At 50.7% G+C, this 18,794-nt stretch overlaps 1 protein-coding gene across 5 annotated transcripts in view; it reads left to right on the forward strand.

The window, feature by feature from the left end:
- The window catches only part of JARID2 (jumonji and AT-rich interaction domain containing 2), a 252,350-nt gene that overhangs the window by 203,079 nt on the left and 30,477 nt on the right, over positions 1 to 18,794 (forward strand). For all 5 annotated transcript variants that reach the window (XM_026511523.4, XM_026511526.4, XM_026511528.4 and 2 more), the window contains one exon: positions 17,637 to 17,872. In XM_026511523.4, the coding sequence (XP_026367308.2) occupies positions 17,637 to 17,872 (236 nt within the window). The remainder of the gene's footprint in view (positions 1 to 17,636; positions 17,873 to 18,794) is intronic.

Here is an 18,794-nt window from a genome sequence, read left to right on the forward strand (position 1 = left end):
CAAGCAGGGGGAGGGGGCAGAGGGAGAAGCAGGCTCCCAGCTGAGCCAGGAGCCCGACATGGGGCTCGATCCCCGGACCCCGGGATCATGACTTGAGCTGAAGGCAGGAGTTTAACTGAGCCACCCAGGCACCCCGACTTCTAATTTTTTTTTTTTAAATGTCAGCAGATTTTACTGTTTTGAATAGTTAACAAATGTGAATGAAAAGGATACTATGGTGACTATGAAAGGGTTTTAAATGTTCACTTTGGGGATTCACTTGCTGAAATATTCTGGGGTTCTTTCTGTGTAGTGGATTTTAGGGCTCTTGGATGCGGGCATTGGGGACAGTGTGTGTCGTTGGAGGTAGTGGGGGTGCCTGAGCTGAGAACCCACACGCCCCTTCTAGTGTCTTCTCTGCTTCTGTGCTCTGTACACGCTCCTGTCTTCCTCCCCGACTACGCTGGCTTCTCTGGAGGTGGAGTGCGAGGAAACGGGGAACGAGGCAGATGCGCAAACCAGCTGGGCTTCTTAGACTGCTGACTCTACTTGTACGTAGAGCCACTTGCTGAACTTTCCTGCGTGAGGCTTGTAGAAACCAAAAGTCGCGAGGCCCTTTATTTCCCATCTGTGCTGGTTCTCATAGTGCTGGTTGCTGCGGGTCTGCTTCTCGTGACTGTTATCTTCATTATGGGTCCTACGTACGTCTCTCCCGTCTTACAGTTATATTTTCTGTGTTGTGCAGGACAGTGCGCTACAGTCTCCAGTATCTGTATTCGCTGTCCAGGGGATGAAGTTTCTTTGCGGGGGGTGGGGGGGCCACTTAAGACAAAGGGCCACCACTCTGATTTTTCCTGAAGTCGTTGGCTTACAGCTTGAGTTAGCCCCACCTCCAGCCCTTCGTCTTTTTGATTGTGTCAGTTTTTGAGCTGGGAAGGGATTGGCTCTAGTTTCAAAGGTTTGGTTTTGGGTTCAATCCCAGTAGAATCCCAAAACTGATCCTGGTGAGAACCCACGGAGCTATGTACCCACCTAAACTTGGGGGAGAGGTGACAGAGAGACCCCTGCAGGCCCAGGTGATCTGTCCTTGTTTGTGCGTGTCTGCCAGACACCAGTCCCTCCTGCAGTGCCGTATTGTCTGAGACCCCGGCCTTATTCGTGCAACCTCTCCGTCTGTGGGGTTTCTCATTCCCACACGAGGCACTGATCCCCCATGGGCATTTTTCTCTGGCATTCCGTTCACCTGCTCTTTAGTTGCCCTGTAGAAAAGTAGGAATTTGTGTTATGTCTGAGTTGGTAATGTTGCCATGGGCATGGAGACCTTCCACGTCCTTCTATCTCCTAAAGAAACATGGTTAGTACAGTTATTCCACTGTGAGATGTTCAGAAGACCAAACACGTCACATAGAAGTACCAAATTGTAATATCACCTGCAAAATTAGTGTGTGAGTGTTTGGCAGATGTTAATGCCTGTGATTTTTGGACAGAGATCTTGTTTGCTTATTCCTGAAAACATTGTATTTGTGGAGGATTTGGAAGGGAGCTCTGGAAATCATTTTGCTGGGGAAGTGCTGAAACACAGTCCTAACCTTATTGAGGGCAGGATCTTGCCATGTTAACCACTTATGGAATTTTATGGAGTTAATTTTTGTGTACTGCATCAACTAAGTTTAACTTATGAACACATGGGAAACATGCATAAGACTGTGTGTTAATTTTAGTGCTTTTGGAAGCTAACCCCGGTGAATAAGGAATACGGACCCTTTTCCCTAAGGAGCCGATGGTATGGGGCACTCCCTGGAGAGTCCATCAGAAACGGAGACATTCAGGCACTCTCTGTGTTTCCCGAGCACACAGGCTTAGTGTCTGGTTCCTATATGCCCTCCCCCTGGTCGCTCCGTGTTTCTCACTGTCTTGCTGTCGCTCCTGGTGCGGCCCCCTGTCCTATGACTTCGGTGAGCCTTCGGCACACCCAGGTGCAAACACAGACGTAGGAAGGGCCGTTGGGTACAAGCAGCCAAGATACTCGAGTGTTTGGACTCTTTGAAAAGCAGTGTTCTGTAGTTTCTTGAGTACGTTCGACAGGCGTTGTGTTTTTGGACATCTGAGTACCAAATCTTATGTAAGTTTCCATGGAAAGAAAATATAACCCGAGATGTAGTGTCAGGGCATCCTCTGATGCAGAGAGTGGGGTGTTCTCTCTCTCCCTGCCCCTCTCCCTCCCTTCCTGAAGTAAAGCACTTTCCTTGGCCAAGGGTATTCTGTGATCACATTTGCATTTTGGGAAGATGAGCTAGGACAGCATTTTGAGGGATGGAGTGTGCACAGCTTAGAGGCAAAAATAAAGAGAGACCCTTTAAGAGACTGCTGCCCTAGGGGTTGCGTGAGCCTGAGGTTTTCACCGAGGTGACATTGCACTGACGTGGAAAGGTCACTTGAGACACGTTGACACACGGGAATGGTCTGGTGTGAATGGAAGCACAGGTGCCCTTGGAAGTGGGTGCAGGTAGATGTTCGGTCCGCCTGCGCCGCTCTGTGAGGTGTACCCCTGGGGAAGGGCTCTGAGCGAATTAGCTCAGGTTCCCACTGTGCCGTCAGCCTGGCTTACGCTAGCTGAGTTAAGTCAGCCTTTGACCTTTCATGTGGATAAAACCGGGAGATGCGGCAGGAGGAGAACTGAGCCCAGTGCTTCCAAGCCCAGGCTTCGGACTCTGACCGCCCAGCTGGCCACAGACGATAGCTGCCTCCCTTGGAAGTTCGTCTGGAAGGTGGGTACCGAGTGAAAGGTCTGGAGGCTCTCTGCTAGCCGCGCATGTGGACATGGTCGTAGTTAGAGGGTGATTTCTCCAACTCGTTTTGGTTGGTGGTCTCATACACCTGCTTTTTTTGTGTGAAGGTGTGATTTGAGGGCTGTTTTCCACGCGTGACAGTAAGAACAGTAGAGTTTTCAGGGGCGCCTGGGTAGCTCAGTTGGTTAAGCGTCTGTTTTTGGCTCAGGTCGTGATCCTGGAGTCCTGGGATTGAGCCCCGCGTTGGGCTCTCTGCTCTGTGGGGAGCTTGTTTCTCCTTCTGCCCCTCGCTCTCTCTCGTGCTCTTAAATAAAATCCTTAAGAAAAAAAAAGAACTTTAGAGTTTTCAGGATGTGTTCGTCTGCAGTCTCTCTTGATTCCATTTCCTGTACAAGAGTCACTGTGAAGGGGTTGGGGCAGGCGGTGGTCCTGCTTACGGTGGGGCACGTGGAAGATCTGAGCTCTTAACGCCCATCACGAACCAGCCAGGGCACAGCCGAGAGTCAGGGTTTTGGAAATGCTTCCAGCTCCGCACAGGATTGTGCGTCGGGGAGAGAGTGAACTCTGGTTTTTTGTGGTGGGTAGTCTGTGCTGCGATGGTAGAGTTGACTCCTGTCTGGTAGGCAGCGTCTGAAAGTCCTCTCCGCCAGCCACTCCCCGCAGTATAAAGCTCCGCTTGGGTCCCCACTTGTGCTGTTGCTCGCCTGGCTTTCACGTGCTCGACAGCCAAATAATTAAAACGTACAGGATGGCAGTTCTTCTGTGCAAGGCCGGTGGAAGGGAAGGCGTTGAAGCCAGCTCAGAAGTATACATGCTTTGAAAAAAAAAAAAAAAAGAAACATCCATGCTGTTAGCAATGCTCCTCCAACTTCAGGTGACCCAGAGAGAGAGGAGTGGTTTTGTTGAAGAGAGAGAAGTCAAAAGGGCCCACAATGTAAAAGGGCAAAAAGGGGGAGGGGGAGTCCTCTTTGGAGAAGGCCAGTTTCAGGCCGAGCTGCAGAGGAACGCGGGGCGCTCTCGTTACCTGGTTAGGTGAGCTACCTCCCCCTGTCCGTGCTGCATCCTCTCTCACGTAGAGGAAGCAAGTGATAAGGAAACAAACCACCACCAGCAGTTTATTAAAGCAAGTCCCAGTGATGATCGGGAGTCGGTCCCCAGGCAGGAGGACGTGAGGATCGTCCCAGAGGCACAATTTTCCACAGTAGGGAAAGGGGCCCTTGCTCCTCGAAGCTCATCACCCCAAAGTGGTCCAGGTAAAATGGAGCGATCTTCGAAAGTGCAATAATTCACGTTGCACAGCTTCCCCAGCCCTTTCTAGATAATTGGAATTACATTGTAATACCAGGTTGCCCATCACATGTTTGTTCTGTTCTTTTTTGGTTTTTTTGTTTTTTTTGTCCATTTCCTACAAAGGTCTTTATCAGCATCGAACGGTCACCAGGAGCTTCGTGTCTTGCCTCTTGTAAAGCTACGAATGAGCTGTGTGTTCCTGGGGGAGGCGTGCAACTTCTCTGATTCGTAATGTCCTCTTCCGTGGAATGAACAGGATAGAGCAGCTTAGCGGTCGTACGATCGTTTCTGTCCCAGCACAGAGAGCAGTTACGCGCACGTGTCTCGTGCACGGGAGCGGCCACCACCGGGATCTCCTACAGCGGCCGATGCATTGCTGTGTGTGCCAGCCGGAGGACTTTTCCGAGATCCCCTGTTGATCTGGGTGAAGATCCCTAACCAAAATTCGGACCTTGACAAGGGCATCCTTACCGTGTGGTCAGGCAGGTGCTCAGAACGGTTGATTATTTTCACACGAGAACTCGGACAGCAAGCTGCTGTCTCGTGCTTCTCCATGACCCGGTGTTCACGTGTTCAAGTGGGGCTTTTTTGTGCCCCAGGGATGTGGAGGTGTGTGGGGACGTCCCCCAGCATCTGTGTCCTCCCCCAGGAGGGCAACCCTCCCTGAAATGTGGGGAAGGTAAATGCTCAGAAAGCAAAATGTGGAATGTGAGCACTTTAGTGTTGGGGTAGCTCGGCCCAAAGCCCCGCTGAGGCCACGTGTCCCAAACAGTTTTATTTGGGCGGTGTTAGCTCGAAGAAACCAGGAGCCAGACTGCTGATGGTGTCCTGCTTTGTCTTGTTTTTCCCTAAACCTTGGACCCCCCCCCTTTCCTCCCTGAGTGAAGCAGAGGGGTTCCCTATGGAGCAGTCGTGGGGCTCAGGGCGTGGAGGCAAGGTGCGGCACCTGACCCCACGGAAGGCGGCACCAGGGGAGAACACGCACCCCTGGGCTCGCCCCGTGACATCCGTGTCCGCTTGGGCCCGTCTGTGACCACGCTTCTCTTCTGCAGGCGCACAGCCCTGCCCCCAGCCGTCTCCTGCCAGGGCCTGCTGTCCCTGGGCAGATGTTTCGTTTTGCAGACATGCCCCTGGACCCCGATGTTCTTGTTTCTGATCTGCCGAGCATCCTCATGGAAGTGCATTTGTTTATTAAAATGCATAATCTGATGTGACGTGCACTGTGTCATGCGTGTCTGCAGCCCTGGGTTCACGCTCCGGGGTCACAATAACGAGGCCTCCGGCCGCTCCTACCCCACTAGTTCTTCACAGTTTCCAGAACGCTCTTCCATCTACAGGACCTCACGTGATCCGAGCAAGGGCGCCCTGAGGTAATCCCTATTTGGAAATAGAACAACACCGTCAAAACACTGCTCTGGGGATATTGATGTTACAAGTTGATCCTTGAAATGGCTTCATTTTTGAAAAGTTCTCCTAACTGGTTATTTTTTTTCCAGTGGGATGAGCGTGGTAGGCTAGAGGCATGAATGCATTGGTTTGGAATGAATCTGGCCTTGGTTTTCCTCAGTGTGTCACAGGGGCCGGGCCTTCCTTACCCATTGCACGGGGGAACGTGGGGAGAGTTCTCTGGTCACATCAGCCCCGTGTGGTAGATCTTTCACATGCTTTTTTGCACTTTTGAAAAACCGCGCCGAACGTCCTTCCTCTCCATGCTCATCTCTTTCTGAAGAGGGACGTTTCTCAGAAGACTTTAAACAACGTGTTGTTGGACTCCCAGCTGGAATGATTTAATTGCTTTAGGATTCACAGTGGGGGCCTGTTGTGCGAGGGCCAAAATGCAGTCATTTGGACGAGTTTACAGTAGTTCTGCCTTGGAGGTGCGTGCTGCCCTCCCCGTGTCTATGCGGGCCGTCCGGGGGCCTCACCGCAGCCCTGGGCAGCCGGCAGGTGCTGCTTTCTTCATGGGGTAGCCTCTTCACCTTTTCCTCACCTCTGGCAGCTTCATTTTGTTGTTGTTGTTGTCGCTTTTGTTTTTTTCTTTCCTCCTGTCGAGGCAAGTGAGTTTTCCCAAAAGTTGGACCACGGGCTGGGAGTGTGTTTTTAAAGAGCAGTAGTACGTGTAAGGTGGGGTCACAAGGATCTGTTGGCTCACCGTCCTCCGCTTCTGTATTTGGGGCCGTTCGGTGTAGTGGTTTGCAAGCACCACGCTGGCTCTCGTCTAACCATGGATGGCTGTAGCCTTTTCTTTGTCCTTGTTTTCTTACCCCTACAGAAGAATAGGAGTGTCAGGTGCCCGGGTGGCTCAGTCGGTGAAGTGTCTGCCTTCGGCTCAGGTCAGGATCCCGCCGTCCTGGGATCGAGCCCCATGTCGGGCTCCTTGCTCAGCAGGGAGTCTGCTTCTTCCTCTGCCTCTGCTGCTCCCCCTGATTATTCTCGCTGTCTCTCAAATAAATAAACAGAATCTTAACAGAATAGGCGTGCCCTTTTCAAGACTTTATGAGCATGTGTGTGTCTGGTAGACAGTGCAGTATTCCACGCAGGACCTTAGGGACAGCCCCCTCCCCCCCGGCCCCCACCACATGCTTAGGACAGTGGGCTGGCCCCTCTCCTGTTTCAGTGTGGGGATGCCTCTTCCTGGTCACGGTAGGGCCATTCCGCTCCGGGCTGAGGGCCTTACATAGAGTTCAGTGACTGCTGATGGGGACCAGCTTTTGGCTCAGATGCTTTCCTGACCAGCTCTCAGGGGGCCAGTTCCTGCAACCCCTGAAACCTTCCTTTCCCCATTTGTGAACATCTGATAACATGTGGCTTGTCAGTTGGGGTCGGAGAGGGGAGGTTGGGAAGGGGGTGCCCATGGGTGTGTAGTGTTTCATCTTGGGGTGATGAAAACATTTCAGACTTGCATCGTGGTCATGGGCTGCGAGGCTCTGAATATGCAAAAATCCACGGGATTGGTAGGTCCACTTCAAATGAGCAAATTACACGATAATGTGAATTGTATAGCTTATTAAAGATAAACAAAAATCTGTTAGGACTTAAATGAATGACAGATGCCCTTAGCGCGGTCGGTGCCTGATGCGTGGTGAGTTCTTAAAAGGTGGATGCTGGCCACCGTCCTCCTCCTGGCGTCACACCCCACGACACTTCTAAAGAAGTAGAACAGCCTGCAGTTCTGAAAAAATGAATATATTCTATTAGATTTTCAGAAACTTTAATCTATTTTGTTGTTCAGAATTGGCTGGCATGTGTTTATACCCTACGCATTGTAAATTGAATTGCTGAGCTCTTCGCCAAACTGCTCAGTATTTAATATTTTCAGTTAATTTCCTCTGGCCTGTCTTACGGGGAGCCTGCAGTCGGGAAGATGTGCTGTTCCCAGAGCCCGTAAGACGTGCACGTAGGATTTCTGACAGCCCTTTGTTTCCTGGCTGGAGGGTGGGTGGAGGTGTTCGTGATTCAGTAGCAGCTCTGTGATATTTATTTGGAGAACGTGGAAGCAATCCTTATCACAATGCAAATATTCCTATATTTAGTTTTTCTCTACTGATATTTTTACTCTGAAAATTACCAGTTCTATAACTTGTATGTGGGGGAGCCTTCCAGATGCACTCCGGTGCACGTTTCCAACATGTGTTTCTGCCAATGTGCTGTGGATACTTACAGATGCCTTGTTTGGATCCAAAGGTGGGCCAGAAACCTTATAATTTACTTCAGATGTGGTTGGCCTTTGAGAATTCATCGTCTTGAATATAGGATTTTTTTTTTTTTTTTTGAAACCCCAGACTGCAAAAAACACTGCAGTCATCTGTTCTGAAAGGAGTTAATGCTCACCCCTTTGGAGTGTAACCCATACTTCTGTGTCCTTTGTCTTGCTTTTGCAGAGTGGTAAAGCATGAAATCCCTCTCGGCCCACTGCCTGCCGTCCCAAAGGCCATTTGCCCAGATGTCCCTCCCCAGGCCCTGTTCTGGCACATTCGAGAATGCAAATGTCTTAGAAGCCCAATGCTGTGGGCACAGGCCGGGGGAGCTGGTCACCGTCCTACTCCATCTCGTCCTGTCCTCAGCTCTTCTGGGGACCAAGCAGGCCAAGAAACCATTTTTCAGTGATAAAAACGACTCATCCTGATTTATGGTCTTTTTGTTGCCCCAACCTTTATATTCTCATGAAGGTCCTAATGCCCTTTTAAACTCCAGTATCAGAAGTTACTAGGAACATATGCAAGAAACATGTTTAAATGGCAAATCTGTCCAGCCCCCGTTTGTACATCATTGCACATAACGTATTTTATATTTTTAGATCCTGGGACAGTGGCAACCAAATTTCCATTATAGAAAAATAATCTAGGACTTAAATTCTGTAAGTTCACACGTAGAAAATTTGATTCGTCTTAAAAATCCTTTTTAATGTATTTCTTTCCTGTTATATATTTTATTTATTTGAGAGAGCAGGAGCTAAGGGGGGAGGGGCAGAGGGAGAGGGAGAAGCAGGTTCCCCGCTGAGCAGGGATCCTGACATGGGGCTCAACCCCAGGACCTAGGACCACGACCTGAGCCGAAGGTAGATGCTTAACTGAGCCATCCAGGCACCCTTCTTTCCTGTTGCATGTATAATCAAAGCTGTAGGATTTCAGTGAGTAGAAATTCTAGAGGGGTTTGCAAACACCGTGTAAACCCGTAGAGCTTGCTCGCGATGCTGGAGGTCGGGGTGCACGGAGGCCAGGATAGGTTTCCCGTCTTGTGTTGTAGTCTGGCATTGGCTCCCGGTGTGCGTGAGCCACGCCGTGAGGTCATAATGGGACTTGTGCTGACCCAAACATGTCCCTCCGCCTTCTCTGGCAGACCATGTGAGTGCTGCCGCTGAGCCAGGGGAGCCGTTTCTGCCCAGGGCACCCCGGGTTACAGCGCTCACACATGCTGCATGAAAATCCTTTTGAACTATTGGCACAAGGTTGGCAGACATTCCATTGTTTTCAGACAATAGTGACTCAAAGTTGAACTGGCTCCAGGGAGCGAGCGCAGCTTTTGTACAGTAACAAGGATTTAATGCCTGCCAATTGATGGAGTCTGTCTTCCCCAAGTCGGGACGCCTTGTAATGACATGACGCTTACATTTAAATATCTGGCTTCAGATCAGAAACTTGGCGTGCTTCTCTTTTCCTCTCCGTCACACACTTCTGTATTTACACTGATTCTCTTTTTGTCCCTTCGATTTGTTTTGGGGGTGGGACAGGGAGCCGGTCTTATTTTACGAAATTTTGGGGTTGGTCCAGCCTTTGGGCCTTGGGTTCATTCCTTCCTCCCCGTCTTTGTGCCTCTGCTAGCAGACCGTGCAGCTGCGCTTCCCATGAGGCCTCCTGTGCATATTTCTGTCTTTCAAGTAAGCGAAGGCTTCGGGAACCCCCTTAGCTCAGGTCTGACACTCAGGCATCTCAGGGTGTCCTGTAACCTCTGTCAGATACCATGTGGGGGGACTTCTCTCTCCTAGTCTCCTTATTAAAAACAAAAGAACCCCCCCCCCCCCACACACACACACATCAGGATGATGTCCTGGTGTTCTGATGAGGTGCCTTCATTCGCACAAATCATCAGCAAGGTGGGGGCGTCTGGTTCTGGGAAGGGCACGGAGACGGGCCCATGTGGACCCACGTCCTTGCCAGCTCTGTTCAAGGGGCATCACTGCTTTCAAATGGGGCCCTTGCTCTTCGCCGTTCCAGCAGGACCTTTGAAGAAGCTGAGCCTCCTTCTCTTTGCCGAACTCCTTCCTCGGAAGAACGCGCAGCATTATATATACTTTATTTTAAATACTTGAGCGATTCCTGGAGGGCAGATAAGAGGCGGCAGCTGGTTTTGTGGTTCAGGGAATGGAGGCACAGATGTGTTTGGTGATGCGGGAGCGAAAAATCAAAACCAAGCTAAGCACATCCCTACGAGAGGCCGTGGATGTGGGAGGGTTTTAAAGACCTTCCAGTCGGCTTTCCCTGGGCCGCCTTCTGGAGCTCCCCCAGGAGCCTGCTCTCCGTCAGCTGTGGGCGCTGAGCCGCTGTGGGGCCGGCGTTACGGACGAGCTCCCCGGAGCTGTAACTGTGAGCCGCCTCCTCGGGACCTGTAGCCTTTTCCAGCTTCCCCACGATTGTGGGATTGCCGGAGAGAGGTTTCTAAAGTAACTTGCCTTGCGTGATTCCTTTTTATCCCTTATTGGGAGCAGCTCCGAGCTTCTCAGGCATGAAGTGACCCTAAATCAAAATATCAGCCTTGGGATGTAAAGATTTTGCTTGCCGTGGTGTGAAAACACTTGTCTGTTGGCCATTTAACCTTCAGAGTATGTGTATACAAATCAATATATTTGTCTCTGTTCATTAATGTAAAGCTGTTTGTATCTGAGTACAATACAATTTCCTAATACAGTTCACCGTGATAAATGCTTTTTTTTCTCCCCTTGAAGAAACGAGTCCAATTATTCCTTTTAATTGGGGAGAGCGTGTGTAGTCTTCCATCCGCGCGCCTCTGTCTCTCTTTCTGTCTCTTAGGTTCACAGGGTTTAGTCTTTCCCTGTGAGAGTGAATGTTTTTTTTCCTTTCTCCTTCTCGAGAATCTTACAAATTAAGACAAAAGATAATTACTTGGAGGGGTAAAACTGGCAGGTTCCCACGACACTTAAAATTAATGAGCTGTTGAGGACAAAATATACCTTGTCTCTGGCTCCATCGCCCCCACCCCCGCCCCTTCCCCCCCCCTTCTCCCCCTTTCTCCCCATTTAACACATGATTTGACTTTTTGGCTGTGTTTGCCATTTGGGTATATGGCTGCTGTAAAATAGCGGAGTGGTTACAGAAAGTGGATTCACTGGAAAGCCGTCTCTTTGTTTGCAATTCAACGTTAATTTCATTCTGTTTTTAAATTTTGTATTTTTGAACGCTTTCTCTCCTTCCGATGATCTGATCAAAACAGTCTGCAGAAGGCTGCCGTGCTGCGGTTCACAGGGCACCGGTCTGGTTTATAAGGTTTGTGGCACATGCTTTTCTGCCTGGAGTCCCGGTACCCCACAGCTTCCAGAGCCGTTTCCCCAAGGAGTCGCTGTCATGCTGGGGGGGGGCGGGAACTCTTCCTCCGCATCAGGATAGCATCAGGGCTGAGCATCTCAGGTGCAGATAATGCTGATGCATGATCTGGTGTTTTCCAGTCCCTTGAAGTCCCCGTGAAGCCACTGGCCTTGTCCCGTGGCTCGTTGGGAAAGGAGTGGAGTGAAAATGTGAGCAGGAGTGTCCTGCTACGTCTCTGGCATGGACTCCGTCAGGAGTGTGGTGATCCTGACAGAGCCAACGCTTGGCCAGTTGCTGGCTTCACGGCCCGCTAGCCCCTTTCTAGACGAATATTCTCTCACTGATTGCTCCAAGCAACCCTGCAAGGTAGTAGATAGGAAACTGAGGGTTGGACAGGTGCTAGCCCAATGTCACATAGCATGTGATTCCTGGACTCCAAATTAGGTAGCTTCCTCTCAGAGCCTGAGGTTTTTGGGGGTTCGTAGAGCTAAACAAAAATACAGGGGCCACCAGATCTATGGAAACCATGATGGAGCTAACCATGGAGAAGACTGTCCAACCTAGCGATGTCCAGGTTTTTGGTTTTGAGACCCATTTATTTATTTATTTGTTTTGTTTATTTGTTTATTTATTTTTAAAGATTTTATTTATTCATTTAACAGAGAGAGAGAGAGACAGCCAGCGAGAGAGGGAACACAAGCAGGGGGAGTGGGAGAGGAAGAAGCAGGCTCCCAGCAGAGGAGCCTGATGTGGGGCTCGATCCCAGAACGCCGGGATCACGCCCTCAGCCGAAGGCAGACGCTTAACCACTGAGCCACGCAGGCACCCCTTGGGACTCCTTTGTACTTAGCGACCCCCCCCCAAAGGACTGTATTTATGGGTATTTACCATATTAAAATGGAAAGTGAGGAAATTTTAAAGTATTTTTTAAAATTCTATTTATTTTTAAAATTTACTTCTAGTAATCTCTGCACCCAATGTGGGGCTGGAACTCCCAACCCTGACATCAAGAGTCATATGGTCTTGTGACTGAGCCAGCCAGGCTCCCCTAAAATACTTATTTTTTTAAAAAAATGACACAAACCCATTATACGTGAACACAAGTAACATTTTTATGAAAAGTAAGTATATTCCAAACCCCAAAAAATGAGAGCTGGGAAGAGTTGCACTGCTTTGCATTTTTGCACCTCTGACATCTGGCTCAGCGGAAGACGGCTGGGTTCTCCTGTCTTTGTACGCAGTCTCTGGCAGTACATGGTTTCGGGTGACGTGTACGAAGAAAATCCATCTCAGGCGAAAATACAGTCGGAAAAGGGAGGAATTTGGGGGGATGATTTTTTGCTTTGGTATAACACCCACATCCAACCAGTGGTGGTTTCCTGAAGGTCCGTTGGTTGGCACGGTAGTCTGAACCCGTCCGGTGAACTTTTCATGCTCTGTCACATTAAAATCCATCGGTGTGCCTTGGGCTTTGAATGGATCTCTTAACCCACACACAACTTTGTCATGTTTTGTGTTGATCATTTGAAAATCATGCTTCACCAAGTACCTCTTCTAATTGCCAGCACCTTTCACTAAACGCGAACAGTCCCGCATCTCCCTGGCCTCACCAGAGAAGGCTTTCTGTGTGCAGAAACTCACGGTGGCAGAGGAAGCTTTTCCACGATGGTGCTTTTTGCCCGAAATCGTGAATGCCATTCCTAGCAGCAAAAACTATTTGTTATTTTCCACGACAGGATCACCAGATTCATCTGTGAGAAAAACAGTGGACAAACCACTCCTTCAGTCCTTCTTTCAAATGAAAATAGTGTTCCATGCAAGCAGCTTAGCTTCGCACCCTAAACCGGCCCACGAGTGGCTTTTCCCTGGACATCAGCTACTTTGATATGCAAGGGAAGTGCTTCATGCGTATTTGCCGTTTTGTCACACAAAGCATGTACACCCAAGGGTTGGCATTTAGTACCTGCGGCCATTCATGCTGCTTTATCACTCCTGGAGAGGAGAACGGGCTTTTCTTTCCTTCCTTCTTTCTTTTTAGCTGCTAGTAATTGGTACTGATGTATCCGGTACTTCGGAGTATAGTTTGCTGCCTCTGCCTTGTTTTGTGTTCAGGCCCCAGCAGATCTGCCCGCTGGTTTTTGTTTTCCTTTGGGTTAGAGAGCACGTGGAGAGCGTGAGGGGTGGAGGGGCTGAGGGAGAGGGAGAGTCTGTAAGCAGGCTCCACGCCCAGCATGAGGCTCAGCACAGAGCTCCCTGCGGGGCTCGTGAGATCATGACCTGAGCCGAAATCAAGAGTCGGATGCTTAATGACTGAGCCACCCAGGCGCCCCCCATCCCTTTTTAAAAAATAATAGTTGTATTAAGATATGATTCACAAATCCTAAAATTTACCCGAAGTCTACAATTCAGTAGTTTTTCGTATATTCAGAGTTGTGCAGTCATCCCCATAGTCAACTTTGGGAGGTGTTTTCATCTCGTTCTCCCTGGAAAACCTCGTTCCCATTAGCAGTCATTCCCAGTTTCCTGAAGCCTCCCCAGCCCCCGGCAACCATTCATCTACTTCCCGTCTCTCTGTATTGGTCTGTTCTGGTCATTTCTTATGAATGGGCTCCTATAGTATGTGACCTTTTGTCATTAGCTTCTTTTCACTTACCACAGTACTTTCTAGACCCCTCATACTGGCGCACGAATGAGTACTTGATTCCTTTTATTGGGTGGATAGTAACCTGTTTTGTTTATCTAAATACTAGTTGATGAAACCTTTGGGTTTCCCCCCAGTTTTTAATTATTTTTTTTTTAAGATTTTATTTATTTATTCGACAGAGATAGAGACAGCCAGCGAGAGAGGGAACACAAGCAGGGGGAGTGGGAGAGGAAGAAGCAGGCCCATAGCATAGGAGCCTGATGTGGGGCTCGATTCCATAACGCCGGGATCACGCCCTGAGCCGAAGGCAGACGCTTAACCGCTGTGCCACCCAGGTGCCCCCAGTTTTTAATTATTAATTCTGCCTCAAACATTTATACACAAATTTTTCTGTGGAGATATATATTTTAAGATTGATTTGAAAGAGAGCACACGTGCACGAGCGGGGGAGGGGCACATGGAGAGACACTCTTGAGCCAGTTCCCCACGGAACACAGAGCCCGACGCAGGGCTCCATCTCAAGACCCTGAGATCATGACCTGAGCCAAAACCAAGAGTCAGGCCTCTCAGTGTGGACATATGTTTTATTTCTCCTGTGTACGTACCAGAGAGTAGAATTGCTGGGTCGTATGGGAACTGTGTTTCACTTTTTGAGGAACTTTTGGCCTGTTTTCCAGAGTGGCTGCAACATTTTGCATCCCCACCAGCAGTGACTGAGGGTTAGAATTTCTCTGAGTGCTCACCAACACTCCCCGTTATCTGTCTTCGGAGGACGGCCGTCCTAGTGGGCGTGAAGTGGTTGTGTCTCACGATGGTTTTGATCAGCATTTCCCTGTTGCTAATCCACCTTTTCGTACCGTTCCTGAAATCACGACGAGAAAGGCGAATAAGGATCTTGGTATAATTACAAAAATAATTTTGACCTAGGGAATCCCCTGAAAGGGTCTCCGATTCCCCCAGGGGTCAAGTCGCTCATTAAACCAGTAGAAAATACTGGGTGTGTTTTCAGCATTTATGTCTTCTTGCCCGGGCCGGGCATCAGCAACATGTCTTTTCCCATGAAATGGAGCTCTGCCGGGGCCAGCCACTCGTCCGTATCCAAGGCCTCCTTCATGCTGCTCTGGGTAGGGAGGACCGGAGGCAAGAGGAGGGCTTGCCACGTGTCTCATTCCTTAGTCGTCTGAGCCGGTCCTTCTGAACGGGCACGGGTGAGGTTTCCCAGAGCTCCGTGCCGGGAACATGCGTTCTGCCCAGTCTGCGGAGGAGAACATCGAGGGGCAAATAAACTTGCTGGGGTGCGAAGGGCCCTGTGGGGAATTGAGGTGCTATGTAACACAGTGCTACAAACGAGGACAGGGCCATCGAAGCGCGTCTTTTTAACTGAATGAAGGGAAGTAATTTCAGAACTGCTACTTCCTTCGTGGCAGTGACAAAGTGCAGAGGAGCATGGAATATTTGAGATTTAAAGAAAAAGAAAAGAACAACAAAACCCCAAACAAGCCAGCTTCCCTGCTGTTGCAGTAAAGGAGCTGTATTCACTGCTCTAGAAAATGGGTGAACGGTCAAGAATCGCCTAGATTCACGTTGCTTGGCTTGAGTTTCAGTCACACTGAAGTACGACTTCTTACGGATGTTGCTTTTAATTTGTCTTGGAAGTAAGCACAGACATGTCAGCTTGGGTGTGATAGGTGGACTCTGACAAAGCACAGTTACTTACATCCGGACTAAATGCCAGCCATTCGCAGCTCTCCGTGTTCCCTGTAACTCTGAGAGTATCCAGGAGAACCTCACACACACGGGATCATATGCCGTATCTTTGCTGTGGCAGGGTCTTTAACCGCAGCACTGAAACTCTGTGTAGCGTAGGTAGTCCCTGGTGCTGGGAGGAGCTTTCGAGATCGAGGTTCCTATCCGGTCCAGGCACGGGAAGTGTAAATCTCTGTTCTGTTGTATGCCGGGTAGTGGCAGGTGGACTGCAGACGTCCGTGTTAGCATTCGGGTCAGAAGACAATCAGGAGGAAATGCGAGGACTGTCTTAGCGTTTGGAAATATGGGCAGGCATCCTAATGATAAACGTTAAGACAGACTTAAAAAAATGGGTTGGGGACCCCTGGGCGGTGGCTTAGTCGGTTAAGCGTCTGCCTTCAGCTCAGGTCGTGATCTCAGGGTCCTGGGATCGAGTGCTGCATCAGGCTCCCTGCAAAGCGGAGAGCCTGCTTCTCCCTCTCCCTCTGCCTGCCGCTCCCCCTGCTTGTGCGCACACTCTCTCACAGATAAATAAAATCTTAAGTAAGTAGGGGCGCCTGGGTGGCACAGCAGTTGAGCGTCTGCCTTCGGCTCAGGGCGTGATCCCGGCGTTATGGGATCAAGCCCCGCATCATGCTCCTCCACTGGGAGCCTGCTTCTTCCTCTCCCACTCCCCCTGCTGTGTTCCCTCTCTCGCTGGCTGTCTCTATCTCTGTCAAATAAATAAATAAAATCTTTTAAAAAAAAAATCTTAAGTAAGTAAATAAATAAATGGGTTGGTATATTTAGCCTCACAACAGATGGGAAAGCAAATGACAGAGAAGAGGAAAACATTTGCAACCTCTGAGGCGTCACAGTCCTTTAAGGGACACAATGGAGGTGAAAAAGTCCAGGGAGCTGTGGGTACCCGGCTGGAGGCGGCTGTCCTCAGAAGAGAGGCTTTGTAGGTTTTGAGCTCTCGGAAGGGGGTGGGGGTGGAAGGGCATGTGGCATCTTCACGGGAAGAGACTTGGCTCAGACTTGCTGCCGGGCCCGTGGTGGCCTCTGCCTGGAGTTCTGCACAGCCTAGTCAGGGCCGGCCTGGCCTGGAGAGGAGGTGCCCGCGGGCGGTGGACGCAGTGACCTGTAGGCTCCCCTTTGTCAGGACATGCACCGGGAGCCCTTCTAAATGGACAGGTGCAGGGGCTCACTGTAGCTTCCCCATCTGTCTCCCCCTTCTCCTTCCCCTGAAGAAACCAGCCACCACCGCTGGGATGGTTTGAGGGGAGGGGAGACCTGTGGTGTGGGAGGAACAGATGGGAAAGGCTCCCGGATTTCATGGAAAGGGGCCGGACCCACGGTGCTGGGATCGTCAGGCCCAGCTGTAACGCAGAGGAGGGAACTCACAGGAGTTTCCTATAAAAATGTGAGCGGAGTGCTGTTCTCTTCTGAATTGCCTAGCTGGGTGGCATCCGGGGGTCGGGGAGGGGGCGGGCTTGGGAGGCAGGCCAGCTGCCTGTGCTGGTTGACAGGCCGTCGAGTCTGGCAGCAGCCCCCTTGTCCACCCTGTTGGCTTCTTCTGTAAAATGGGCGTGGTGACCACGCCCTGCCGGTCCCTTCGGATTCTAAGGCCGCTTGAGCCGGTTCCCCTGGCTTGCGGTGAGCAACGTGACGCGTCCGCTCCCTGACCTGTGTCTGTGGGCAGATCTTCAGTCTCCCAGCGCGTAACTTTCAATCTGAGAATGTGTGATCTTCTTCCAGATCTCCTGTGTCTTCATACACGGAGTGGTCCTGTTCTCAGGATGTGACCGTTTGTGTTCATTTCTTCGTTTTAACTTCTTTCTGTTTAAGGTGTGATGTTGGTATTCTGAGAGCTGCTGGGTTTTGTTTTGGTAGGGATTGAAAAATAAATTTTGCAAGCATTTCAACCACAACACATAATTCTTTGGATACGTTTCAAATGGTTTTTGTCTGAGGGCCCGGGATTAGTCCCAGTTTTTACATTGTTGGGGGTGGGGGAGGTGGTCTTTTCACTTGGGGTCACTCTCAAGCGTGGGCGGGACTCGAAGGCCATCCAGAATGTTTTCTTTCCCTTTGACATCAGGGCGTTGGTGCTCAATGGTAACAATCCCTAATGTAGTGACTGCGTTCTCTCTCCTTCCTTTCTAGTTTTCAATGGTTCCAGCAGGTCATCACGGGAGAAAGAACCTGTTCAAAAACACAAAAGCAAAGAGGCCACTCCCGGGAAGGAGAAGCACAGCGATCACCGGGCTGACGGCCGGAGGGAACAGGCCTCAGTGGCCCACCCCCCAGCGGCCCCGTCCACGGGCTCCTCGGCCAAGGGGCTCGCTGCTAACCACCACCACCCCCCTCTGCATCGGTCGGCTCAGGACTTACGGAAACAGGTAAAGCACAGCCCCGCCGCACGAGTGACCCTGCTCTGGCCCAGAGGGCGCCTGCCTGCTAGATGCCACCTCCCATGTCCCCAGCGTAACTGAGGGGGACCTGTGAGTAGGAGCCTCAGGACATCATGATGAGAGGGCTCACACGTCAGGAGGGGGGTGCGCAGAGGTAGGATGGGGAGGGAAGCCTTGCCTTTTTGCACAGAGGGGTTCGTGCGCGTACCCCTCCTTCTCTGAAGGTCCGTCAGCTGGTCTGGTGGCACATTCGCATTCAGCCCTGGAGCAAGGCCTGGGATCCTGCGTGTTGGCGATGGACAAAGGGCACTTGCCTTCTGCATTATCCGTCTCCCACCCGTGTCCTGGGTGTCAGAGGAGTTAGGGTCCTGTTGCTCAGGTTGAGCCCAGAGAAGCTACACCTTGAAAACAGGCCTGCGATCTGCCTAGCGCTGTCCGGAGACGATCCTGGGCTGCTGCTGTCTTCTTAATGTGACGAGAGAGCGTCTCTGCTGGGACTTAGGAGCGGAGGACGCGCCTGGGTGCGTGCACTGCTGAGCTGCCCCCTGTGCTGGGGGGCAGTGGGGGGCACTTAGCTGAGCGCATGTCAGCCCTGCCCCTCACGGTCAGCAGAGTGCAGCCGCACCTAGCTCTCTGGCCCCGAGTCCCACGGTCCCCATTTCAGGGTGGCAGTAGATAACAGATCCTGTTGGCACACTCTCAAGAATGGCCTCAGGCTCAGCCACTGCGGTTGTCCCTGTCCTTGGACAGTGACTTCTCAGGACCCCGGGAGGGTCGGTCGGGAGATAGGTATGTGGAGGCATGCAGTGGAAGGGCTGTGTCCCCCGGCTCGGTGGCATTTCCACTGACCGCTGTGCTCCTGTTCTCACTGCATTTTAAAGTTCGGGATGTGGGGGACACAGACAAGCTC

This window comes from Ursus arctos, unplaced genomic scaffold, assembly GCF_023065955.2.
Source record: "Ursus arctos isolate Adak ecotype North America unplaced genomic scaffold, UrsArc2.0 scaffold_31, whole genome shotgun sequence".
NCBI classification, from domain to species: Eukaryota; Metazoa; Chordata; class Mammalia; order Carnivora; family Ursidae; genus Ursus; species Ursus arctos.